The sequence below is a fragment of the Dermacentor silvarum genome, chromosome 8, assembly GCF_013339745.2.
Source record: "Dermacentor silvarum isolate Dsil-2018 chromosome 8, BIME_Dsil_1.4, whole genome shotgun sequence".
In the NCBI taxonomy this organism is placed as follows: Eukaryota; Metazoa; Arthropoda; class Arachnida; order Ixodida; family Ixodidae; genus Dermacentor; species Dermacentor silvarum.
Window position 1 is genome coordinate 180,482,868 of NC_051161.1, and position 23,604 is coordinate 180,506,471.

The following is a 23,604-nucleotide window of genomic DNA, read 5'->3' on the forward strand; positions in this document are numbered from 1 at the left end:
ACCTTGATGTTTTTGCGAGTTGGTCACTTGGTGTGTCTGTGTGCTAAGTTCTATGCCTCCCTTACTCAATGCCCCAATACGGGCCTTGTAAGATATCTTACAAATAAAAAAATAATGGCGTATACCGTTTGTTTGTCATTGAAGCAGCAGTAAGCATGATAATCAAGCTAATCCTAGACAACCAGGAAAGCTAAGAATAACCAGCTTCGCTTACACTACGTATATCCTGGCATAGCCGAGCTAAGCCACTGCTAACTTGTTTTTTTGCCATCCGCGGCGACGCCGTGTTTCCGACAAGGCCATTGCCAACTCTTTAAACGACATCTCCGAAAGAGACACATTAAAGTTTCGTCTACTGGGGTTTCACGTGCCAAAACCACGATGTGATTATGATGCACGCCGTAGTGGACGGTTCCGGAACCACCTGTGGTTCCTTAAAGTGCACTGACATCGCACAGTGCACGGGCTTCTAGCATTTCGGCTGTATTGAAAGGCGACTACCGCTGCGGGGGTCGAATCGACGTCTTTCGCGTCAGCAGCCGAACACCATAGCCACTGCACAAACGCGGCGGCGCCGAGCGATGAGTTTTCAAGAAATGAAACGCTAGGAAACCAGATTGTAGCGTGGCGGAAGGGCTCCCCGAGTATGCGTCTTTTTTTTTTTTTTACAGTGGATCTGTTTAAGCCGAACGTCAGTCCGTAACGTGCGAACAGAAAATGTGGGCCTATCCTAGCAGTAGTGCAGAAAGGGTCCAAGCGCAATGGCGAATACCCCTGTGAACTAGCGAAGCTGAGCCTGCAAAGTCTAGTTAAGCATGGTTCGTTAAGCTTAGTCAGTCATCGATGGCCAATCGACAGCTAATCAATAGCTAATCGATAATCGATCAATAATAAATAAATTCTGGAAAATGCTGAGGATGACTTGACAGTGCTTAACCTAGCACAATTACATGGCCAATACCTTGTGATAGCCAATCAATATCAATAAATTCCGGAATATGCTAGGGATGACGTAGTAGTGCTTAGCCTAGCCCAAAAGTCAAGACTAACTAGGTGCCCACCTGCTCCTCTTTAGCATTGTGCCTCCAGTGCAAGTTACGCATATTTTTTTCCCCTGAGAGTGAAAGCAAGCCCGCTTTGGTCACGTATCGCGCAGCCTACGAGGCTATTAGAGAAGCCTTCAGAAGCGGTTCAAAAGAAAACAAACAGTGCTTCGCGGCAATATTGATACTTTGATCGCGTCCTTCACTCAGTAACGTTACACGAGATTTGAAACGCATTTCGAAAACCGCTACCCTGCTTGGATAAGTTTGTCTAGGTACGAATGAAATCTACTTTTATACCTTGTGAGTTTTACTTTTGTCAACAACTAAAGCTTCGCCATAAGGCACTGTCATGTCCCTGCAAAGGCTCAGTGACAGCGCACAGCGACGTTAGAGGCAGCTGCAGCATGTTTATGGCACTAATTATCTGGCACCATGGCTGGCACTTGCCAGAACACTTAATCTAACAGTATATCTCACATTGCGACGCGCGGAAACCAATGCATACGTTTTCCGCAAACGAAAATGCGTCGCCGTCATTGCGACCATGATACCGCGACAAGTCAAGCGTGCCCTCGATCCGATGCGTTCGTCATGCGTACATAGTGCAGAAGTGAAATGAGCATGCACTTAGCAATTTTAAATGTCAATGATCTGCTTGATTGCCACCGCTTCCGCCATGCAGCGATTTGTGGTGCCCGCAGTCCAATGCTCGCACTGCGGCGCCACCGTCGCGAGAAAATGGCGGCGCCTGAGAACGGCTCTGAATTCTAGTCTATATGTGGGAGTGAAAGCATGCGGCTAGAGTGACCTAGAATATAGGGGAGTGGCCAAAGCGCCGGCGATCGGGCCTTTTTATGTCAACTGCCGCGCCTCGCCGCTGCTGCTCCGGCCCGTGTAGGCTTTTCGCGCTCGCGAAGCGCGCGGAAAGCGAGGGTCGTCTGCTACGCGCTCTAGTTTTTTGCCTTCAGTTTCCACGCAAAGCACTCAAAGTCTGTTTAACGTCAACAGTGTGGTGCTGCATGGAGCTCACCCATCGTTGCCCTTGCAGCAGGAGAATGCAAAAACTGGCCTGTCATCAGCGCGGCCTAGCTCCGGTGCAGTGCGGGAACGGTAATGCGGTAACTGAGCCCGCGCAAGGAAAGAACGTGCAAAACGGTATTCGCATGAGTACGTGGGCATACGTGCACCATGCTTGAAAGAGTAACGCAGTGACCGCTTCGCTCACCACTACGCGCTTTTCACTCACGGTCAGTACTGGTTTACAGCCATATGTATTTATTCGACAATTTTTTAGCCTCGACAATAGTTCATTATGAACAGAGCGCAGTGAGAAGGTATAAGGGAAACAAGAGAAGGAGCAGAGACGGCCCTAACGCCGCAATGTTGTTCGCCTATTTCGCTTCAGAGATAGCGTACACGAACAATTCTTGCTGTACGCTATCTCTTCGATACAAACTTCGCGCACGATGTACCTTAAGGTTCACCCTGAGGAAAGCTTAATTCAAATTCAGACATTCGAAAGAAAGGTCATTCCAGCCAATAGGTAAACAAACATAAAAAATAGGTAAACAAATATATATTTTTCTACATTAAAATGAATACATAACTACTACTGGCCTATAAATTTTCTCATTTGTTATGTAAAAGTTATTGCTGCAATAGCCTTGTTTTAATATTCGTGAATCCTCTCCGAAATTACCAACATGTAACTTCTCATGATATAATAGTTATTGCTTAACCTGTGGTGTTTTACGTACACTAACAAGCATTCATGGTGTGTGACGATGTTTGTGCTTGCATTACATTGAGTGACAAATCGCCTTGAAAATTACTGTATTTGATGCACTACAAATATCGCTATTGATTGTACATATCCCTAAAATAGTTACCTTCAATGACAATAAAACATGAAAAGTTTATGTTCCGGTGATTAGTTGCCTCTAAAAGCACGTAATTATTGATCAGTAAGTATATTTGGTGTGTATACGAACGAGCGAGCATACGCAATAAATATTCCTAAAGTCACTTTCATGTTAAAATTCGCTTAGTGTTTGCGCTCTTGCAACACAAGAAGGCGAAAAACGAGTTGCACATACGTAATCCATCATGTTCGTTTTCTGACGCTTCCTCGTAATTATGAAATGAGGCATACGTTAACTGCAATAGCCCTGTTATAGGGCTGCAGTACGCACAAATAAATAAATAAACTAACACTAACAGTGCATACGCATATGTACTGTTAGTGTTTCATTTATTTTGGATTGTCTTGTTTTTTGCCACCGTATATTTCTCGCGTCCCCTTTAGCTATACACGCCGTGCTATAGCTTAGTGGCTTTGGTAGGTTGTACTCCTAAGCTCGAAGACGTGGGTTCGATTCCCGCCCACGGCGGTTTACATTTCGATGGAGACGAAATGCATAAAACACCCGTGTACATAGATTTAGGTGGACGATAAAGAACTCCAGGTGTTCGAAATTGCCAGAGCCCTCCACTATGGCGTCTCTCATAGCCATATTGTGATTTTTTGGGTGTAAAACCCCAGAAATTGTCTTTACTATTATTACCCTTTACCTGTGCTCTCAGTTCTTCATGATATATGGGTAAGTTCCACACGTTGATATCGTCACACCCACACCATCAGAGGGATTTCTGGCCGAAGAACGCGGGTTGGCACCACACGTCATATTGTTATCGTTAATCGTGACGTGAATGGAAGTATGTCAAGTTACTAATGCCATGACCCATCAGTCATCTTAACACATTTGTGCATTTTCACGCTATACTTTGGTATATATACCAAGTGAACGAGACGCGAGAGTTACGCGGTTTGTATTTATTTTTGTTACTGCGGCCCCGCCGACGGACACATTCCGCTTTCCAAGAGCCAGTTAAGGATTTCGCCTTAATACAGAAACAGCAGAGTGCGGGAGGCAGTCTTGTAAAACAGATCGAATGCATGAAATAAAATTGAAAACGCTTAACCTTCCACTCGATCGCGCAACGCTCGAAACAGCGAAGCTGGGCGATCGTAGCCCAGCATTTTCCGGTAGTGCGCGGGAACTTTTCATTTTATTAGTGATGATGATAATTTCTTTTCGCGCGTCTCGGACTTAGGCCGTCACTGCGCGTTGCATAGTGCAGCTTGCAACACCGACACCGCGATCCAGGAGACCTGCTCCGTGAATGCGTTTCTCGCTCTCATAGCGCGCAAAAGCTGTTCGCGTCGCGGAGCACGAGCACGCGCCAGCTGTAGACGAAGACGCTCGAACGCAATCATGTGGTTCGCATAAATGCTCTGCAAGCGTGGCTAGTGGTTAGGATGCTCGCCGATGTGAGCCGTTTTTCGCTATCCATTCAAGCGTGTGTGTTCCGTTCGTGTATCGCTCAATGTAATGAAATGTGATGCACTGTCGCCAGTCAGTCCCTATGACGGCGTCGTGTGGCAAGTCGTTGACTACTTTTACATCGACGGTTGCATTTGCGTTCTCGATGGCGATGTGCCCTTGTGTTGCTCCTACGGGAGCTATTGATTCTCCGAATGGTCTCTTGAGTATGCACTCCGTGTCTGGCACAACATCCAAGTTATGCTGTTCTGCAAACGCTGACGATATTAGAGTCGCTGTTGATCCCGTATCCCATAGCGCTAGCGTCTCTACGCCATTGATCTTCGTGGGCACGAGGATTACGTTATCCTCCGAGCACGCCGTCACGATGCGGTTGGTGCGCTGCTCTCGTGCTGCTCGCTCTTCGTTTCGTCGCGCGGCGGCTACCTTCTCCTCCTCAGTTCGTGTGTCGGGTATCGGGCAATCCTTCGCGCGGTGGCCCCGTTGCATGCAGCGAGTGCAAATGTCCGCGGGAAGTCACGTGGGCTTGCCTTGCTGGTGATCATCGCTCGTATCTTTTTTTTTGTGGCGCTCGTTCCGCGGGGATGTCTTCGCGTGTGTGCCGTCGCTTCTCGTCGAAGCCATGCGCCTGTCGAATTGTCGTGCGTAGTTGGCGAATTCCGACACGCTCACTTTTCTCAGGTCGTGGAAAGCCGCGAGCACGGGCCTTGCACTTTCCAAGCGCACGCCCTGAATTAACCAGTCGACGATGTCGTCGTCACTTAGTGCGTACTTGCCGCGTTTTATGCGTTGCAGTCGGCAATACGTGTAGTCGGTGATGGTTTCGTCTTCCTTCTGTCGCCCTGCGTTCACGTTCTCCACCAATTCGCAAAACAGTGGTTGCTTGTCAAACTCCTTTCGTAGTGCCGCTACCCAAGTCGTCCAACTCTTGAGGCTTACGCCATCTGTGCGATGCCAAGCTGCTGCGCGTCCACGAAGTCTGGATATTCCGGCGTTTAGCATAGCCATGTCGTTCCATGAACATCTCTCACGCATGCTCTCCACTGAAGTGATCCATTCGCCTACGCTCTCGTTGTCCGTTCCGGGAGAGTTGCTGTGAGGTCGGGCATTGTAGTGATCTGGAATGTAGCATTTTCGTTGGCCTGTCGTGTAGCGTCGTTGCCGTTTACCGTGTTTGCTGGGTTGCCTTGCGATTCCATTTGTCGTTCCAACAGTCGCGCCATCATTTGCATCGTCGTCGCGAGCATCGTGAGCTCCGTTGTGCCGTTCGCGTTTACACTTCGTGCTGTGGTGGGCGTTTCGGGGAAAAATCTGCTTCGTTGCGCGTCTCCGCGTGGCTCGTCACTCCCGTACTCATCGTTGAGTGTTGAGTGCTTCGCTTCGCCGTCTCGATCCGCCATGGTGGTTGTTCGGTCGTTGCACGCTGTGCTTCGTTTCGGTAATGGGACGTCGTTCGCCGACACCGTGGAGGCCAGGGACGTTCCGATTCGCTTTCGTCCCGCGTCGTTGACCTCGTTCAGCTTTGTCCTCACACCGTCGTTGCTTCAGCCGTGCTGCGTGCTCGTTTGTGCCGCCATGTCACTTGCCATTTCCGTCCTTGTTCGCTCGCGTTGAATCTTGCATGTTTTCCAGTTGCTTGTCCGCGTCGGTATACTTAACGAATTCTCGTCGCCATGTCAGGGGTTGACGCATATGATGGCACGATCGATGACTAAAAAAGTTGTCGCAGTTTCACCTAGAAGGCGAAGCATCAATTGCGATAGCAAATTTGTAGAGAGCTATACAGAGTAATGATATTAGCTTTATCAGCTGTATAAACTTGGACATGCAGCAGCACCGGCAACACGCAGAACTGTTGTCGACGCCGTCGGCGTTTTGCCCGCGTTCGCTCAAAATGCGTGCGGCGTATGTGAGTGTTGCCGGAGCCTCTGATATAAATAGGCACTTGGTGCGGCAGCTAAACGTCGCCTCCCTTCCCTCCCCCTCCCCCACGGCATCTCGCGCGTCGGAAGAAGGCGCGTTTGCTCTACATATATGGTGATTGTAAAGGAGGAAAGATACGCCTACTTCTGCAGCCCTTAAGGGAGCACGGCGCAGAACGCGCGTTTGTTCTCCGCCGTGCGTTCACTCCCCGTGAAAGCGCGCGCCCCTCGCGCCCTTTCACTCGCACATACAGCGTTCGGCCAACCTTTCCCTTTCCCTCAAGAACCACTTACCTACCGGCGACGATTTCATCTCCATTGACGTCATACGGAACCTCATGGCGACGCGACGCCGACGGCAGAAATCTGCTTTTGAGTGTCCATATAATTGCTATCGCAATAAAACAACTTGATTTATTAACGATGCATTCAGATTACATGATCCGCATCTCGGCGGCCGCGTCTTCACGCCTCGAACGCTCGTCGTCACGTGATCTCTTCCTTCCCGCCTCGCTCGGCAGTCGCACGAGGTATTTCTCCCGCTTGCCGATAGGTGCCGCTAGTCCCTCAGCTAACACCAGCCATTCATCGACGTCCACGCCGCTTGTGCCGTTGAATGTCCCGCGATCACGAGGGTGCAAGAGAATGACCGGTGACGGGCCTTGCTTACACTGAGTCGCTTGGTCGGTCATTGTGGTGGCAGCGACGCGCCGTCCGCAGCGAAGACCCAGTTCCCGGTGTTGTAGCGAGCTCACCCCGCACGTCCACCAAAGATGTTACGGGGAGATTGTGTATACATCCGGTGATCTGGTGGTTTTTATTTATTTAGTGACCACAGGGTTTATGGGCGCTACGGTACACCACCATAGGGTGTACGGCAAAGGTTGGCACGTTCTTCATAAACACGTCACCAACGCCACGGGCGTTCGGTGCGAACGCGGGCAAAGCGCTGCCGCCATCGACAACAGTTGTGCGTGTTGTTTGTGTGACCGCACACAACCGCTGCCAAAACGCTGGCTACGTGACGGAACGGCTAAACGCCGCTGTCGACACTGTTAGGAGAGTGCCTTAGTTTTTTCCCCCAGGGCAAAAAGGAAATAAAAAAAAATGTGGGGGGAGCCCGCACCCCCGGAAGGTATAACGGGTATTAAAACGAATCATAAAATAAAATAAAATGGGTCATCAGGGCTGACAACCCAAAAACGAATTCCGAGAAAAAAACCAATGAAAGAGAGAAGGAAAAATATTATCGGAGGCAAAGTCAGCGAGCTTAAGCGGGATCAACGAAAATCCGTTCAGGTAGTGCCGAGAGAGAGTCAGCGGCACATGCGGCAGAGACCAGCAGGGCTGCACGCATGCGCCGCAGTGGGAGTAGTAAGTGGTTCTTGAGGAAAGGGAAAGGTTGGCGCTATCTTCTGCAGCCCTTGAGGGAGCACGGCTCAGCGCCAACCGCAGTGGGAGAGCGGGCACGCACAGGCACAGTCTAGGGTGTCTCGATGTCCTCCTCGCCCACCGCTCCCGTTGCACTGGCAAGTCGCGTTTGCTCTCCGCCGTGCGTTCGCTCCCCGTGAAAGCGCGCGTCCCTCGCCCTCGCGCGCTTTCGCTCGCGCATAAGTCGCGTTTGCTCTACGCCGTGCGTTCACTCGTTTGGCGCTGAGCCGTGCTCCCTCAAGGGCTGCAGAAGATAGCGCCAACCTTTCCCTTTCCCTCAAGAACCACTTATCGATCGCTCTACGCCGTGCGTTCACTCGCCGTGAATGCGCGCGTCCCTCGCCCTCGCGCTTTCACTCGCACATACAGCATAGGCCAATGAAAGTGTTTTTCTATTGCCTGACGCGACCATCGAAGAGTGAGCCCTTAACAGCTTTGCTGTAAAAACGTGCAATGCAGAAAATCATGCGTTTAGACAGTGCTTAAGCTTACATTGCTTATGAAAAAGTGCCGAACCGCCAAAGGAATCGTCCTTTATAGTGCATTGAAACTTCTTTGTACGCGCTTAAGGTAAAGTATTTAGTGGCAGGAACCTGTGCGCTGGCATCACTTCCGTTGCGACGTCTTCTTCGTAGTGGGCCATGTGGCCATTGACCAAGTCTGTGCAATGAGGATTTTTTAGCTGCAGGCCAAGATATGTTCTTGTACGATTTTGTATTTCTTTCGTTGTGTTTTCATTTACCTTTCTATTTCCTTGGTGCGCTGAACTATTTCACGACCGATCAGTTATTTTTACTAGTAACTTCTTGCTTGTCTGATGTGTTTGCTTATAATGACACACCGTCCAACTTTTCCAGTCTTACAAGTGTGTTTGTTGAATATTCCACCAGATCAATACGGCTGCAATGCTGTCAAAGCGTTACGGATGTTCGGGGCTATGAGGCTACCGTGTACACCTTACGAGGACGTAATAAATGCCTAATATTGCCATTGTACCCGCGCAGGCTAAGCGCAAAGGTGCCTCCAAAGTGGTCATAGCTTCTGGCGGCAATGCCGGCATGGCAGTGGCGTACGGCGCCCGCCAGCTGGGAATGGAGAGCGTGGTCGTCATCTCTCACAACGTGCCACATCGCATGGTCGACAAGCTGCGGCTCGAAGGGGCTCGCGTCGAGGTTCAAGGCCACTGCTGGGACGACGCCAACGAACGAGCCAAGGAGATCGTCGCCGCCGAAGGTACACCCTGAGGCAGCCGAGTTCGCTAATGTAGTGCAATTTTTTTATATTTAAACATGCTATGGGTTTCACATTAGGACACTTCCTGCTTCCAATTTGAGCAAAAATATTTTCAATAGATAGCCTTTCGTCGTTCCAGTTTCAGAACAGTGCCCTAAAATCAAAATAGTTAGCTAGGCCACAAGCTTTATCCGGCTTAGCTGAGCTAGAAGAGTGTGCGCTGTGTCGGCCAGTTGATGCACATCAGCATCAGCTAAAAACTGCGCTAAGAAACGTGGAGAAATGGTGAAATAAGTGTCTATGTGCATGGTGCTTCAAATGACACCTTGACCATGTGTCTGTCTTTTTTTCATGTTCATTATTCACACATTTCGTATCTTAGTCTTATCGCATTTCACGCGCAATCGCGTCGGCATTTCTTGTTTAGCGTCGACACTTGGTTGACTCTTGCATTTTACAGCGTTGCGCTGCTTGCATTTAAGGCGTTGCGCTGCTGAGCACGAGATCGCGGGATTGAATCCTGGCCACGGCGGCCGCATTTCGATGGAGGCGAAATGCAAAAACGCCCGTGTGCTTGCGGTGTTGTAGTGCACGTCAAAGGACCCCAGGTGGTCAAAATTAACCCGGATTCCTCCACTACGACATGCCTCATAATCAGAACTGGTTTTGGCACGTAAAACCTCAGAATCAATGAAATCAATTTTCAGCGCTACATACTCTGGAATCCTTGTTGCTCTTTCACACTAACGCGAGGCCCATTAGCCCTTATCGCTTCTTCGAAACACAAAGCTCGGGACCGGCGGCTCTCCGTTCTTCCTGCTTCTCGACACAGCTAACCTGCGTCCGGATGATGATGATGGTATCCCCTTTGAAACGGGGTGGTGACAAGTAGTCACCTAGCCTGCTTGAGCTGATCAGGTGGTGTATGCATGCTTACAATCCAGCATTTTGCGGCTCAATCTTTTTTCTCTTTCTTAAAACCTTTACATTGTACAGTTACCTAATACTGTAACGGCCCTAGCGACCTGTGCTTATTTCAACCGGTGAATGCTTCCATCTGCTTTGAATCCCGGCGCTCCTGGAAGGCGGGTTACCTCGCTGGGTGGATATTCACATTCCATTAGCATGAGCTCATTTTGTATTTTTGCTGCAGGACACATTTCTCTCTTTTGTTGCGAATATTTGCTCTGATATATTTTTGGGCAGAACATCTTGCAGTCTGGTTGGTTAATTTTTAAGGACTAATAATCATTGCGCGAGAGGGCAAATGGACAACGCAAAGAGGAGGACCGCAAAGAAAGTTCGGAGAGAGAGGGCCAAAGTACTACTGCAAGCTCGAGTGCGGCTGGCCAGTGAGAACATCGCCATCTCCACGGATGAGATGACCCGTCTTTTCCGGCACGCCGACCCAGAAATGTTCCCAGAGAAAAAAAAAATCTGCTTCCGGATAAGGAGTTTAGGGCAAGAGCGCTTCACCGGACGCTCTTTCCTGTCGTGATCCTTTCGTCTTTGGTTGCGTCTTAACACTACGGAATAAGGTGAACGAACTAGCCTAGCAACAAGTCCTGATTCACCGGACGGTTCCGAAATCCGCGCAAGACCATGGGAAAACTTTTGACAGAGGTTACGACGACTGAGAAGACTCTGCATGGGCAACATGACCGCCAAGTGCTCACGCCACAGAGCGAAATCCAATATTTTGGCTCCGGTGACTTCCGAGCGAAATGTGGGCGTAGAACTGCGCAAAATGTTCCCTCTGTCGCATACTCTGGAGGCCTCAATCACTGACGTGGTCAAGGACGAACTTCTTCCGTCACTGGAAGTTTCCCAAGTCCAGCCCGAATCACCGCATCCCTTGCCAGGAGCGATGACCTGCGCCGCCGTCACATGATTTCAAGACCTCCATCAGCGCCCTCGCCAGGGCCTGCTGCAAATTCATATGCTGCAAATTTCTTGAACACATTGTAGCTTCTCATATCTATGATCAACTTGAATCAAATAGCTTTATTTTCCCAAGTCAACATGACTTCAGAAAAGGCTATTCATGCGACACTCAGTTATTCGAATTCACAACTGACCTTCACGTCAACGTGAACACTAACGATCAAGCATGGTATATTTTTTTAACTGCGCTAACTCACACTGACAAGGACGAGGCAGACAAGACGTCTTGTGTTGTCAGTGTGAGTTAGCGGAGTTAAAAAAATTATACCATGCATGTCAACCAATTAGCCCGACTTGGAGCTCTATACTAACGATCAAACCGATTGCCTCTTCCTCGATTTCGCTAAGGCATTCGATACTGTACCTCAATGTCGTTTAATCTCCAAGTTGTCTGCCCTTTGTATAGATTCTTTAACACTGTCTTGGCTTCGTAACTTGTCTTCACGTCAGCAATTTACAGTGGTCAATAACATTTCGTCTAACCTTTGCGACGTCATGTCCGGTGTCCCCCAAGGCAGGTGTACTAGGTCCATTACTTTTTTTAATATACATCAACGACTTGCCCGCTAACCTCTCATCCTCAGTTAGGTTGTTCGCTGACGACTGCGTCATCTACCGCAATATTAAATGTTTCGACGATCATTCTAAACTGCAAAATGACCTTGACATAACCAATTGATGGAGCGCAACTTGGCAGATGTCCCTTAACGCCTCAAAATGCAAGTTAATTTCGTTTAGTAGAAAGCGCACTAACGCGGTATTTCACTATTCAGTTGATACCATAATTTCGGCTACCCCATCGTACAATTATCTCGGCGTTCACCTTTCATCGGATTTATCCTGGACAACGCATATAGCAGCTGTCTCATCGAAAGCTTCTCAGTCTCTCGGCTATCTGCGCAGAAACTTGCGCAACGCACCTTATGATGTACGTAAATTAGCATACCTCACTTATGTTCGCCCACAATTAGAATACGCTTCATCCACATGGTCACCATATCAAGAATATCTAATCCGTATGTTAGAAGGTGTTCAATTAAGATAGAGCAGCCAGATTCATATCTGGCAACTACGACTATCATTCAAGTGCTACCCGAATAAAGCAAGACCTTGCATTTCAGTCATTGGAAGATCGCCCTGTCATCGCTCTTTAATGTCTTTTTCACAGGTACATTTATAGTAATAAATTTCACTGTTAGCCGCTTTTTGTACCTGTGCGCACATCTCGACGCATTCACAATGCACTTAGTTTTGCACGCATTCATGGTCAAACGAAGGCATTTAACTCATCACCACTACCTCGAGCTATTATTGCACATTGGAATAGTCTTCCGGATCACATTGCATCCATATCGTCGACTTGGTCTTTGATGACGCGACGCTCGTCGGCAGAGACGCGGTACGGTCGCTGACGCAACGGCTGGTGTAAGCCGGTATTAATGTAGTGCTGCACTTGCGACGTTCGGCCCAATTGCGGATGAGAAACATCGAAAGAATTTCTAAAGTCGTGTAGCAGCTGAAGAAGCTCCGAGTGTTCGGTAGGGGTTAGTGTAGTGGCGATGTAACTGGAAAACATGTCACTCGACGACTCGTCAAGCGTTGAAACGGCGAGGAGTTCGTTCGAGTCAAGATGGAAAGGTTCGTCTGGCACGGGAACAAAGAACGAAGAGTCATGCTGTTCTACGCCTCCGAGACGTTCGCCGACAAGCAACGTAACCGACGCAGAAAGTGGATTGTACACAAAAAAATGTCGCAGTTTCGCCCAAAAGGTGAAGCATCAACTGCGATAGCAAATTAGTTGAGAGCTATTCGGAATAGGGATAGTAGTTTTTATTGGCTGCATAAACATGGACACATTGGCTTACTAACTGAATTGCTGTTATGTTGCCATAATGTATTAATTACTGCATTGTTAAGTTACTAATAGGAGGTCCCCCTGACAGTTCTTGTAACTCCGGGACCTCCTTCTATACGAATGATGAAATAAATAAAAAAATAAAATAACAAGCGTGGAGTCAGCGCGCACAAGCAAATATAAATAGACCACACTCAATGACCGCATACAACCACTGTCAAAACGCTGGCGGCAAGCGCAGCCCCCGCAGCGAGCGAAGGTTCGTGCGGTCTATCACTTCAACGAAAACTGAGCGGCGAATGCACAGCGCATACAAAGGTCAGAGCCCTGTGGAGATCGCTTTTAAGAGACGGTGCGGGCGACCGCCACAGCCGGGCAAAGTACAAGCGCAGTTGGCAGAGTAGAAGCTGCCCCTCTTCCCTCCCGCGCCGCTTTCCCGCTTTCCTCCTTTCGCATGGGAGATTGAGTGGCCAGTTCCCCTTGCGCCCGGTTGCAAGATACGCATTTGGTGCCGCAGAACAGCGTCGCCCCGCCTCCCTCCCTCCCATACCCCCACGGCCTTTCGCGCGACGGAAGTCGCGTTTGCTTTCCGCAGTGCGTTCGCTCCCCGTGATAGCGCGCGTCCATCACGCGTTTTCACTCAATCATACGGCGCGCAGCGACGATTTTATCACCCTTGGACTTGATACGGCACATCACGGCGACGGCGAGAACGACGCCGACGGCATAAATCAGCTTGAAGTGTCCAAATATTGCTATCGCAATAACATTGCTGATGCCGGCGGCAATGTCAAGCGTTGCAAAAGGCAGTGGAACGTCTTTGTGACGCCTAATGATGTCAGATGGTTTAAAGAAGACTGTAGCATTGGTGACGGCATCGCAGGCGACTGGGACAAGAGCAAAAGAGCCAGGCGGAATGTCAGTGTCCTCACGGACGACCGGTTTAGGTGGCTGATCAAGAGCGCCGTGGGATAGTGCGTTACAGAGCGGCGAAATTTCAACTTCAGCTCGTGCGCAGTCGATGACGGACAAGAAGTCCCACCCAAGGATGACGTCATGTGAGCCGGTAGGAAGAACAATAAACTCGACAATGTACAAAACGCCTTGTAAAAGCACACGGGCAGTACAGGCTGCGAGAGGTGTCACGTGCTGCGCGCTTGCCGTGTGAAGCGACAGTCCAGACAGCGGCGTTGTCACCTTGCGCAGCGAACGGCAGAGTTTGGCGGCTATAACAGAAACGGCGGCGGCGGTGTCCACAAGCGCGAAAGTAGAAATACTTGCGACAGATATTGCGACCATGTTAGCAGGAGAAGAGCGTGGACTTGGTCATTTCGAAGATGGCGCAGTTCTTGCCTCGCGAACTGCGGCGCTTAGTTTTCCTGGTCGGAGGGTGTGGGTCGGCGACGCATTGGGGAGAGCGATCGTCGACGAGGAGTTGGGGAGCGTTTTGACGGAAAATCAGGGAGGTCAGAAGAAACGTACTGCTGGGAGGGACCCGGGGCTGATTGGTTCATGGGCTGACCGCCATACTGGCACGGCCGGGCAGCGTCGTCGGGAGTTGGAAGGCGACGGTGACAATAGCGAGCGACGTGTCCTGGCGTGCAGCAGGCGTAAGAAATGGGACGTTTGTCAGGCGCACGCCATGGATTGCTGACTCTTGGCCCCGCCCAAGAAGCAGTAGGAACGGCGGGTGGTGCAGACTGTTGCAGGACCGAGAAAGGCGGCTGGGGAGGCCTACGCACTACCTGCGCTTAGGTAGGAGGCGCAGCAACAGGCTGCGCTGCCTGCGCATACGTAAGAGGCGCGGCGACAGGCTGCACTGTCTGCGTTTAGGGAAGAGACGCGGCCACAGGTGGCTGGTGGTGAGCGACGGGAACAGCTTGAGCGACCTCTTCGGCAATGACGGTGCGGAGCGTTGAAGGCAGACGACAGGACGGCTACTGAGTGAAGGGGACCAAGGAGAGTTGACGGGAAACCTCCTCGCGCACGAAGTCTTCAATCTGCTGAAGCAGTGGAGAGTGGTCGTAAAAGGCAACCAGACTCGATAGCGAGTCGGCGGTCGACAGAGGCTGCCAAGTCATGGTGCGTTGCTTCTTCAACTCTTCATAGCTCTGTGTCACAGCTGTCACCGATTCGTCGTCGGCGCGAAGTCGATCGACGGGGTATACAAGCCAGTTGGTCGTTCCGTACTCATGCAAACACAATGGAGAGAGTCAGAGTCGGGAGTAAACAAAAAAAACACAGATATTTGTCGACTGATAAATATACATAATTAATAAAATATTAAAAAAAAGTACAAGACAGACTAACACACTTGAACTTAAATAACACAATGATGAAGACAAATAAATACGAGCCATTAACAGTAGATATACAAATGAAACAAGGCGCGGATCAAATATACAAGAATACACTTAACAGTAATTGACTAAAACAAAGTTCAAAAGCAAACAAACGATGTCATACGCGCGGCCGGGCAGCAGCAGCAAGTCCGTGAACCGTAAAGTCGGCGCGCAGAGCTTTCCAGAAGTATGCTGGCGGGCCGATCTTGTTGAGGTGGATGCGATTTGCTGGGCTGGCTTTCCCGGGAGTCTAGATTTGACGTATTCTCTCAAGCAGATTGAGCTAACTTGAGGCGAACTACCGTGAGATTCGTTGCAGACGTTGGTTTGTCGTCTCGTACGTCAACTAGTTCCTCGGAGTTCCGACGTGGCCAGGTGGCCCAGGCGATACTGGACGGCACTAGCCCCCCTGACGGCTTCTCAGCAGCGCATAGGTTCAGCTTCTAGACTAACTAGCTGGGACCAAAACCTGCGCCTAAATAGCCTCTCCTTTCCCTAGATCCCTATGTAGGGGAACTGCCGGTATGCAGAGTTCACCTAATTATTTCATGACTCCTCCCAAAAGTCTTGGCCGCGCCCCTGTCACCATGGACGGTAGATTTCCCTCTCCAAGGTCGAGCCCCGGCACTGCATGCACCACACGGACGCACACCTCTGGGTCCGTTAATCGGCGTGTCGCTTTTTCCAAACGAGATACCACCCCGTGGGGCCACAACGTTTTTGACGCCCGTTATTCGGCATGTGAGTACCAGCACGTTGATTCTAGATGTTAGTACAAGATTAGACACGTGGTCGCGTTTTGCAATGAAGCTTCGTATGTTAGTATAGATTACTGAGATAGAAGTACGTTAGTGACCATATTTCAGACTCGGAAGTGCTGGCTGATTTACCGAATTTTAACGTGTTTCGGAAGGATCGCACGACAACACGAGGAGGAGGTGTCCTTATAGCTGTCAGCCAACAATTATCGTGTTCTGTTGTTGGCGTCACATCCGACTTGGAAATCCTTTTCATTCATTGTCACGCCGCTCCACAATCAGTTCTTTTGGGCGTTTGCTATAGATCCCCTCGCAGTAGCCCAGATTTTGCCTGTCAACTTAGTAATGTACTCTGCCAACTAACTTTTCAGTACCCCAAAGCCGACCTCCTCCTCTTCGGAGACTTTAACTTTCCAGATATCGATTGGCGCAATATAGCTCCGTCTTTAGTAAATCAAACAGAAGCAGGAAATTTCCTTGATGTTTGTTTTAATTTTAACCTTGCTCAACTTGTATCTGAACCAACGCGAGTCACACAAGACACAGCTAACGTATTAGACCTAATACTAACAACTCGACCAGACAGTTTATCATCAATTACCTATCTGAATGAAATTAGCGACCATAAGGTTATTCACGCTTCCTTTCACTTTGCGCCAATTCCACGCCAGAAACTTAAAAAGACAATACATCTTTTTAACAAAGGCAACTACGAGGCTATACGCGATAATCTTTACGACTTCTTTATTTCATTCGAGGCATGCTTTAAAAAACACGATATCCATACTAACTGGCAAAGGTTCAAAGAAAAAATAAATGATCTAGCTGACAGGTTCATTCCAAAGATAACGTTTCGAACGCAACTTCAGAAGCCATGGTTCACCAATTCTTTGAAGAGACTTGAAAATAGAAAAAAACGTTTGTACCGTGCAGCAAACGGCAGGACAAGCACATGCGCCTGGAATAAATACTACGCAGCGGAACGCGCATATTTATCAGCTATTCGGGAGGCAAAACGGTCATTCTTTCACGAAGATCTACCAAACATGCTGGTTACTAATCCAAGAAAGTTCTGGCAGGTGATCAATCCTCGGGGAATAAGCAGTATTGCGTTAGTCAACGAGAACGGTGAAACGGTCGACGATGATGAATGTGCTAATCTTTTTAATACAGCTTTTGTGTCAGTTTTCTCCCATGAACCTAGCTTGTCATTTCCCTCTACAGTTAACGACTCAACTAATGTGATGTCGTCAGTAACCTTCTTTGCCGATGGTATTTTGTCTCTAATTGACAATCTTAAACTAACATCCTCAGCCGGAGTAGATAACATAAACTCAAAAGTGTTAAAAAATACTAAAGATATCAGTGCTGCTTATTTGTGCTTGCTGTTCTCGCAGTCACTCTCAACTGGCATCATACCACATGACTGGAAGGTGGGGAGGGTTGTTCCCATCTACAAATCAGGTGACAAGAACTCTCCACTTAACTATCGCCCCATCTCACTAACAAGCATACCTTGCAAAATCATGGAACATGTCATTTATACAGAAATTATGAAATTTTTAGACGTAGGAAACTTTTTTCATTTTTCACAGCACGGATTTCGAAAGGGATTTTCCTGCGAAACGCAATTGGCAGTTTTCCTTCATGATCTTCACACTAATCTAGACACTAACCAGCAGACAGATGCAGTATTTCTAGACTTCGCGAAAGCATTCGATAAGGTACCACATCAACGACTATTACTAAAACTATCTCTGGCGAACGTGCACCCCGATATATTGCGATGGATTGAAGCCTTCCTTAGTAACCGCTCACAGTTTGTCCTTATTAACAACAGCCCATCTGTTTCCCTACCGGTAACTTCTGGGGTTCCACAAGGATCTGTCCTCGGGCCTCTCCTCTTCTTAATATATATTAACGACTTACCTTTGCATGTATCCTGCAATATTCGCATGTTTGCAGATGACTGCGTCGTGTACCAAACAATTACTAACATGTCTGATCAAATCTCCCTTCAGGAGGATATTAACCGCTTGCAACAATGGTGCGATTGCTGGTTAATGACACTTAACCCAAATAAATGTAAAGTAGTGGTATTCTCCCGCCGACGTAACCCACTAGCTTACCCATACACAATAAATAACATAGACGTAGAAACTGCGCAGTCTTACAAATACCTTGGTGTTACCCTTACTAATGACTTGACTTGGAGCGCTCACATTACTAACGTCATATCATCTTCTAATAAATCTCTTGGTTTTTTAAAACGAAACCTAAAGCAAGCGCCCAAGCATGTGAAATTGCTAGCCTATAAAAACTTAATCAGACCTAAACTCGAATATGCATGTGCCGTATGGAGCCCTCATCAAGCATATCTAATCAACGCACTTGAATCGGTGCAAAACCGTGCCATAAGGTTCATCCATTCAACGTATTCCTATGATGTCAGCGTGTCGTCATTGAAAAAAGAATCCGGTTTGGTCCCACTCGCTAATCGTCGTCGCATCTCAACTCTCTCTCTTTTTCATAAGTTTTATCATACTTCACTTAATCAACCGCCATACATTATTCCCGCTGCCCGTATATCACATCGCACTCGGCACGCGTACCAAGTTGGCCGCCCTCGCACTCACACTACCACTTTTTCAGGCTCATTCTTTTTTCGCGCAGCAACAGATTGGAACAACCTGCCCCACCAAATTGCCGCCATAACCTGTGCACCTACATTCATGCAAAAACTAACAGACCATTTTTTAGAATAAAAAAAAAATGTACGGGATCTATGCTATCTATCTGTGTACTAGACGGAATTATGTACCTAATTTTCACGTGTGTTGTATTTAAAACTTGTACTCCGTTTTCCTTAAACTTATGTATAATAAATATATGTACGCCCACCCCTTATGTAATGCCCCTCTGGGGCTTTTAAGGTAATAAAATGAAATGAAATGAAATGTCGCTTTCTCAAAATTATATGCCGCACAGTGAGGACACGACGTTTTTGGTGGCCGCTAATCGGCGTGTCGATGTCTCGAGAGACTATATGCTGCCCCGCGAGGACACGGCGTTTTTGGCGGCCGTTAATTGGCGTCAAACCACTCGAAAACTCTCGAATATATGCCGCTCCGTGACACTCTGACATAACGTGACTACTTCAGAAACGGTGCGCGGATTCCTGGCCAAAAGCATCTGGAATGCGCCGTCATCGATGCCTTTGAGTATGTGCTGAACTTTATCAGCTTCGGGCATGGCGGCGTTGACACGTTTACAAAGGTTGACGACTTTTTCAATGTAGCTGGTGAAATTTTCACCAGTCTGCTGTGCACGGGCTCGCAAGTGCTGTTCAGCGCGTAGTTTGCGGACAGCAGGTCGACCAAACACTTGTGCGAAAGACGTCTCGAAAGTTAACCATATCGGGATGTCGACTTCATGGTTATGGAACCAGAGTTGGGCAACGCCAGTAAGATAAAAGATGACGTTGGTCAACTTCGCGACGTCGTCCCACTTGTTATGCGCGCTTACCAGTTCATACAACGTAAACCAGTCCTGTACGTCCGTGCCATCTGTACCGCTGAAGACCTTCGGATCACGTTGTCGAGAAACCCCGGTGCAGATGACGGAGTGGGGCGCAGGCGCCGGCGGGTCTGTGTTGTCGGTCATGATGGGTGGAAGCGTTCGGGTTCGAAGCTCCAGAGTTCGAGTGGTGGGGGAATTCCAGCACCTCCACCGATTGAGAAGAGGTTTAGTGGCGGTGTTTTTCAAGAACGCTACGAGTTCCAAGAACGGCGAGGCAGAGTGGAGCACCGTCTTTAAAGACACCAGCCACCAACAGCGCGAGCAGAGCGGGCCGAGCGTTGGCGATGCCGCTGGACGGAGGCACGTCTTCTTCGTCACAACTATATATATATATATATATATATATATATATATATATATATATATATATACGTGTGTGTGTGTGTGTGTGTGTGTGTGTGTGTGTGTGTCGGCAGGCATTGCCAAATCCTGCCTGGGACCTTACCACTGTCGTTGAAATAAAATGTGTATAATCATTGCATTCTAGCAGTGCTAACATGTGGGGACAGAAACTTGGAGGTTAACAAGGAAGCTCGAGAACGAGTTAAGGACCGCACAAAGAGCGATGGAACGAAAAACGTTGGGCCTAACGTTAAGAGGCAGGAAGAGAGCGGTGTGGATTAGAGAGCAGACGGGGATAGGCTTTATTCTAATTGACATTAATTAAGAGGAAAAAATGGAGCTGGGCAGGCCACGTAATGCGTAGTATGGATAACCGGTGGGCCATTAGAGTTACAGAATGAATACCAAGAGAAGGGAAGCGCAGTTGAGGACGGCAGAAAACTAGATGGGGTGATGAAGTTAGGAAATTTCCAGGCGTAAGCTGGAATCAGCTAGCGCAAGACAGAGATAATTGTAGATCGCAGGGAGAGGTCTTCGTCCTGCAACGGACATAAATAACGGCTGATGATGATGATGACGATGATTACCTCAACATGGGCATGAAAAACGCATATTGTCACGACGAAAGAAGACAATGAAGGGATGGACACGAGCGCAAGCATCTCGCTCTCCGAAGAAGTTAAAGTTGGCGCGGACAATTATTGTTGGGCGTTGAATATAGAGCCTGTGTTTGCTGTCACACCACCGCCGTTCTGTGTGCCATTCTTCGTATATTGCGACACTGGTGGAAGTGCTGGGTACTCTCTGATGCCCGGAACTCCTGTGCGGAGTGCAACGCCCAGTTCAAACCCGCAATCAGTTCCTCCAGTGGACACTCCTGTCCACCGCTACAGTCGCCGACTGCGGGGCCTCAGCCCGGAGGTAATCTTCTTGGAGAACTCCCCACCAACCGGACTTCTACCTAACGAGATGGCAACCGCAGGACCTTCTCAGGTGACTCTGCAGCATCCTCAGACTCCCGAGACATTCCAAGGTGATGTTTATGAGGACGTTGAAGATTGGCTCGCGCAATGCGAGCGAGTCGCCAAGGCGAATCGGTGGACTGCAGAAGAAAAACTCTCACGCGTCTACTTCGCTCTGGCGGACAGCGCTCGTACGTGGTACGAGAACCGGGAAGCCACACTGACTTCCTGGAATGAGTTTCGACAGCAGCTTTCCACCACGTTCGCAAACAACGTTCGTCGCGATTCTGCCCACCAACTAATCGAGTCGCGCATCCAGAAACCGAATGAGAGCGTCGCCATGTTTTCGGATGACATGACCCGCCTGTTCCGCCACGCAGACCCAGAGAAGCCGGAAGCAAAGAAAATCAGCCGTCTGATGCGAGGCGTCAAGGAATAACTTTTCGCCGGTCTTCTTCGCAACCCGCCGACAACCGTTGCGGAATTCATCTCAGAAGCTACGTCCATCGAACGAGCACTGCAACAACGTTGCCGACCCTTCGATCGCCCAAGCAACGCCTCAAGCAACGTTTCTGCTCTGGCTGCCGGCAATGAGCTTCGTGAGCTCATCCGGGAGGTTGTTCGTGAAGAGATTCGCAACCTCCTTGTGACCCCGCAGGAGTCAGTCGGGGCTTCTTTGACCCATCGGGACGATTGGCGCGCTGGAGTCTTAAACTTCAAGAGTTCGACATGACTATTGTGTACAAGTCGGGAAAGCGGCATACGGACGCCGACTGCCTTTCTCGTGCCCCATTCGAACCTGCAAGTAAAGAAGATGAAGACGCTACAGCGTTTGTTGCGGTTATCAACATGACTATGCTTGCACAGCAGCAACGCGAAGACCCAGAATTGGAGCCCATTATTAGCTTCCTGGAGGGTCGCACTTCTACTCTGCCAAAACGTTTTGGAAGAGGACTTCCATCGTTTTGCTTACGCAACGACGTCCTATATAAAGTGAACTTTTCTCCGAACGGCAGCCCCTACTTGCTCGTCCTCCCACCATCTCGCAGGAATGAAATATTGCAGGCATCCCATGATGAAGCTACATGCGGCCATTTGGGCTATACACGAACGCTTTACAGAGTGAGACAAAACTATTACTGGCCAAGATTGACGGCGACCGTTCAACAGTACGTCCGTACATGCCTTGATTGCCAGCGGCGGAAAGTGCCAGCCGTCAAACCAGCAGGCTTCCTCCATCCTGTCGAAGTACCCAGAACTCCATTTGCACAAGTCGGAATAGATCTGCTAGGCCCATTTCCAACTTGTGCTACGGGACACCGATGGATTATCGTAGCCACGGACTATCTCACGCGCTACGCCAAAGCTCTGCCGCGGGGAACGGCCAGTGAAGCAGCTCGATTTTTTATAGAGAATGTTGTACTGAGACATGGCGCCCCCACAGTATTAATAACTGACAGAGGAACTGCATTCAAAGCCGAGCTATTGGGCACAGTTTTAAGACTTAGTGGCACATCTCATCGGCAGGCAACGGCGTACCATCCGCAAGCGAATGGACTCACGGAGCGCCTCAATAAGACACTTGCGGATATGCTTTGCATGTATGTTGATGTGGAGCATAAAAACTGGGACGAGATATTGCCATGTGTTACCTTTGCATACAATACGGCTCAGCAAGAGACAACGAGGATGACACCGTTCCGCCTTCTCCACGGTCGCGATGTCACAACCATTCTCGACGCAATGTTGCCGCATGAACATGGATGCGATGGCGTCGAAACTGATGCTGACTACATCACTCAGCGTGCTGAAGAAGCCCGACAACTTGCACGCATACGTATTCGTCGGCAGCAGGAGTAGGATGCAGGGCGCTATAACCTTCGCCAACGAAGAGTCTCCTACGAGCCTGGAGAGAGAGTTTGGGTCTGGACTCCTGTTCGCCGTCGTGGCCTTTCAGAGAAACTACTGAGGTGGTACTTCGGTCCGTATAAAGTCATACGACGTCTCTCTGATGTCAACTATGAAGTCGTTTCCGATAGTCCACATTCCTCAAGGCGTCGACGGCATACACCGGAGATTGTGCACGTCGTCCGGATGAAGCCTTATTTGTCCGAATGAAATCACTGCAGCGTACGCGTGGACAGATCCTGGCGTCGTCACGATAAAGCATCGAGACGATGCTTTCTTAGAAGGGAGGCAATGTCACGACTAAAGAAGACAATGAAGGGATGGACACGAGCGCAAGCATCTCTCTCTCCGAAGAAGTTGGCGCGGACAATTATTGTTGGGCCTTGAATATAGAGCCTGTGTTTGCTGTCGCACCACCGTCGTTCTGTGTGCCGTTCTTCGCATCTTGCGACAATATAAGGACGAAATTGTAGAAGTCAGTGATTCATTTGTCCTCTCTGATTCTACAGAAACTACAACAGCTGTCCGTGTTTCCGAACTAGCTTTGGATATTAATCAGTCTTCCCTGGCATAAGTAAGAAGAGCTCAAAGGTCTGCTAGATCAATGCAACGACTGCTTCTCGTCGTCATCAAGGATTCTACAAACACCAGTTCCTAAGCATCGCTAAACAATCGAAGAATGTGCTCGACCATTCCGTCAGAGCTCCTACCGAATTTCGACGCGAGAGCATGAAGCGACGAAATGCTGTGCAACGACATCATCCATACGTCAAAAAGCCCGTGGGCCCCACGGATCGATGACGCGTTGGACCGGCTCTGCAATGCCAAGTATGTTACCAAGACTGGTTACTCGCGAATTGAAGTCGACGAGAGGAATTCCAGGTTATGCCGTTCCGACTTCGTTCGGCGCCTGCAACGTTCCAGTGAGTGATGGACAC

At 49.0% G+C, this 23,604-nt stretch overlaps 1 protein-coding gene across 1 annotated transcript in view; it reads left to right on the forward strand.

Annotated features, from left to right (window-relative positions):
- LOC119462605 (L-serine dehydratase/L-threonine deaminase) overlaps positions 1–23,604 on the forward strand; it is a 139,025-nt gene that overhangs the window by 47,634 nt on the left and 67,787 nt on the right. The window contains exon 2 of the mRNA XM_037723936.2: positions 8,748–8,976. Coding sequence (XP_037579864.2) covers positions 8,748–8,976 — 229 coding nt within the window. The remainder of the gene's footprint in view (positions 1–8,747; positions 8,977–23,604) is intronic.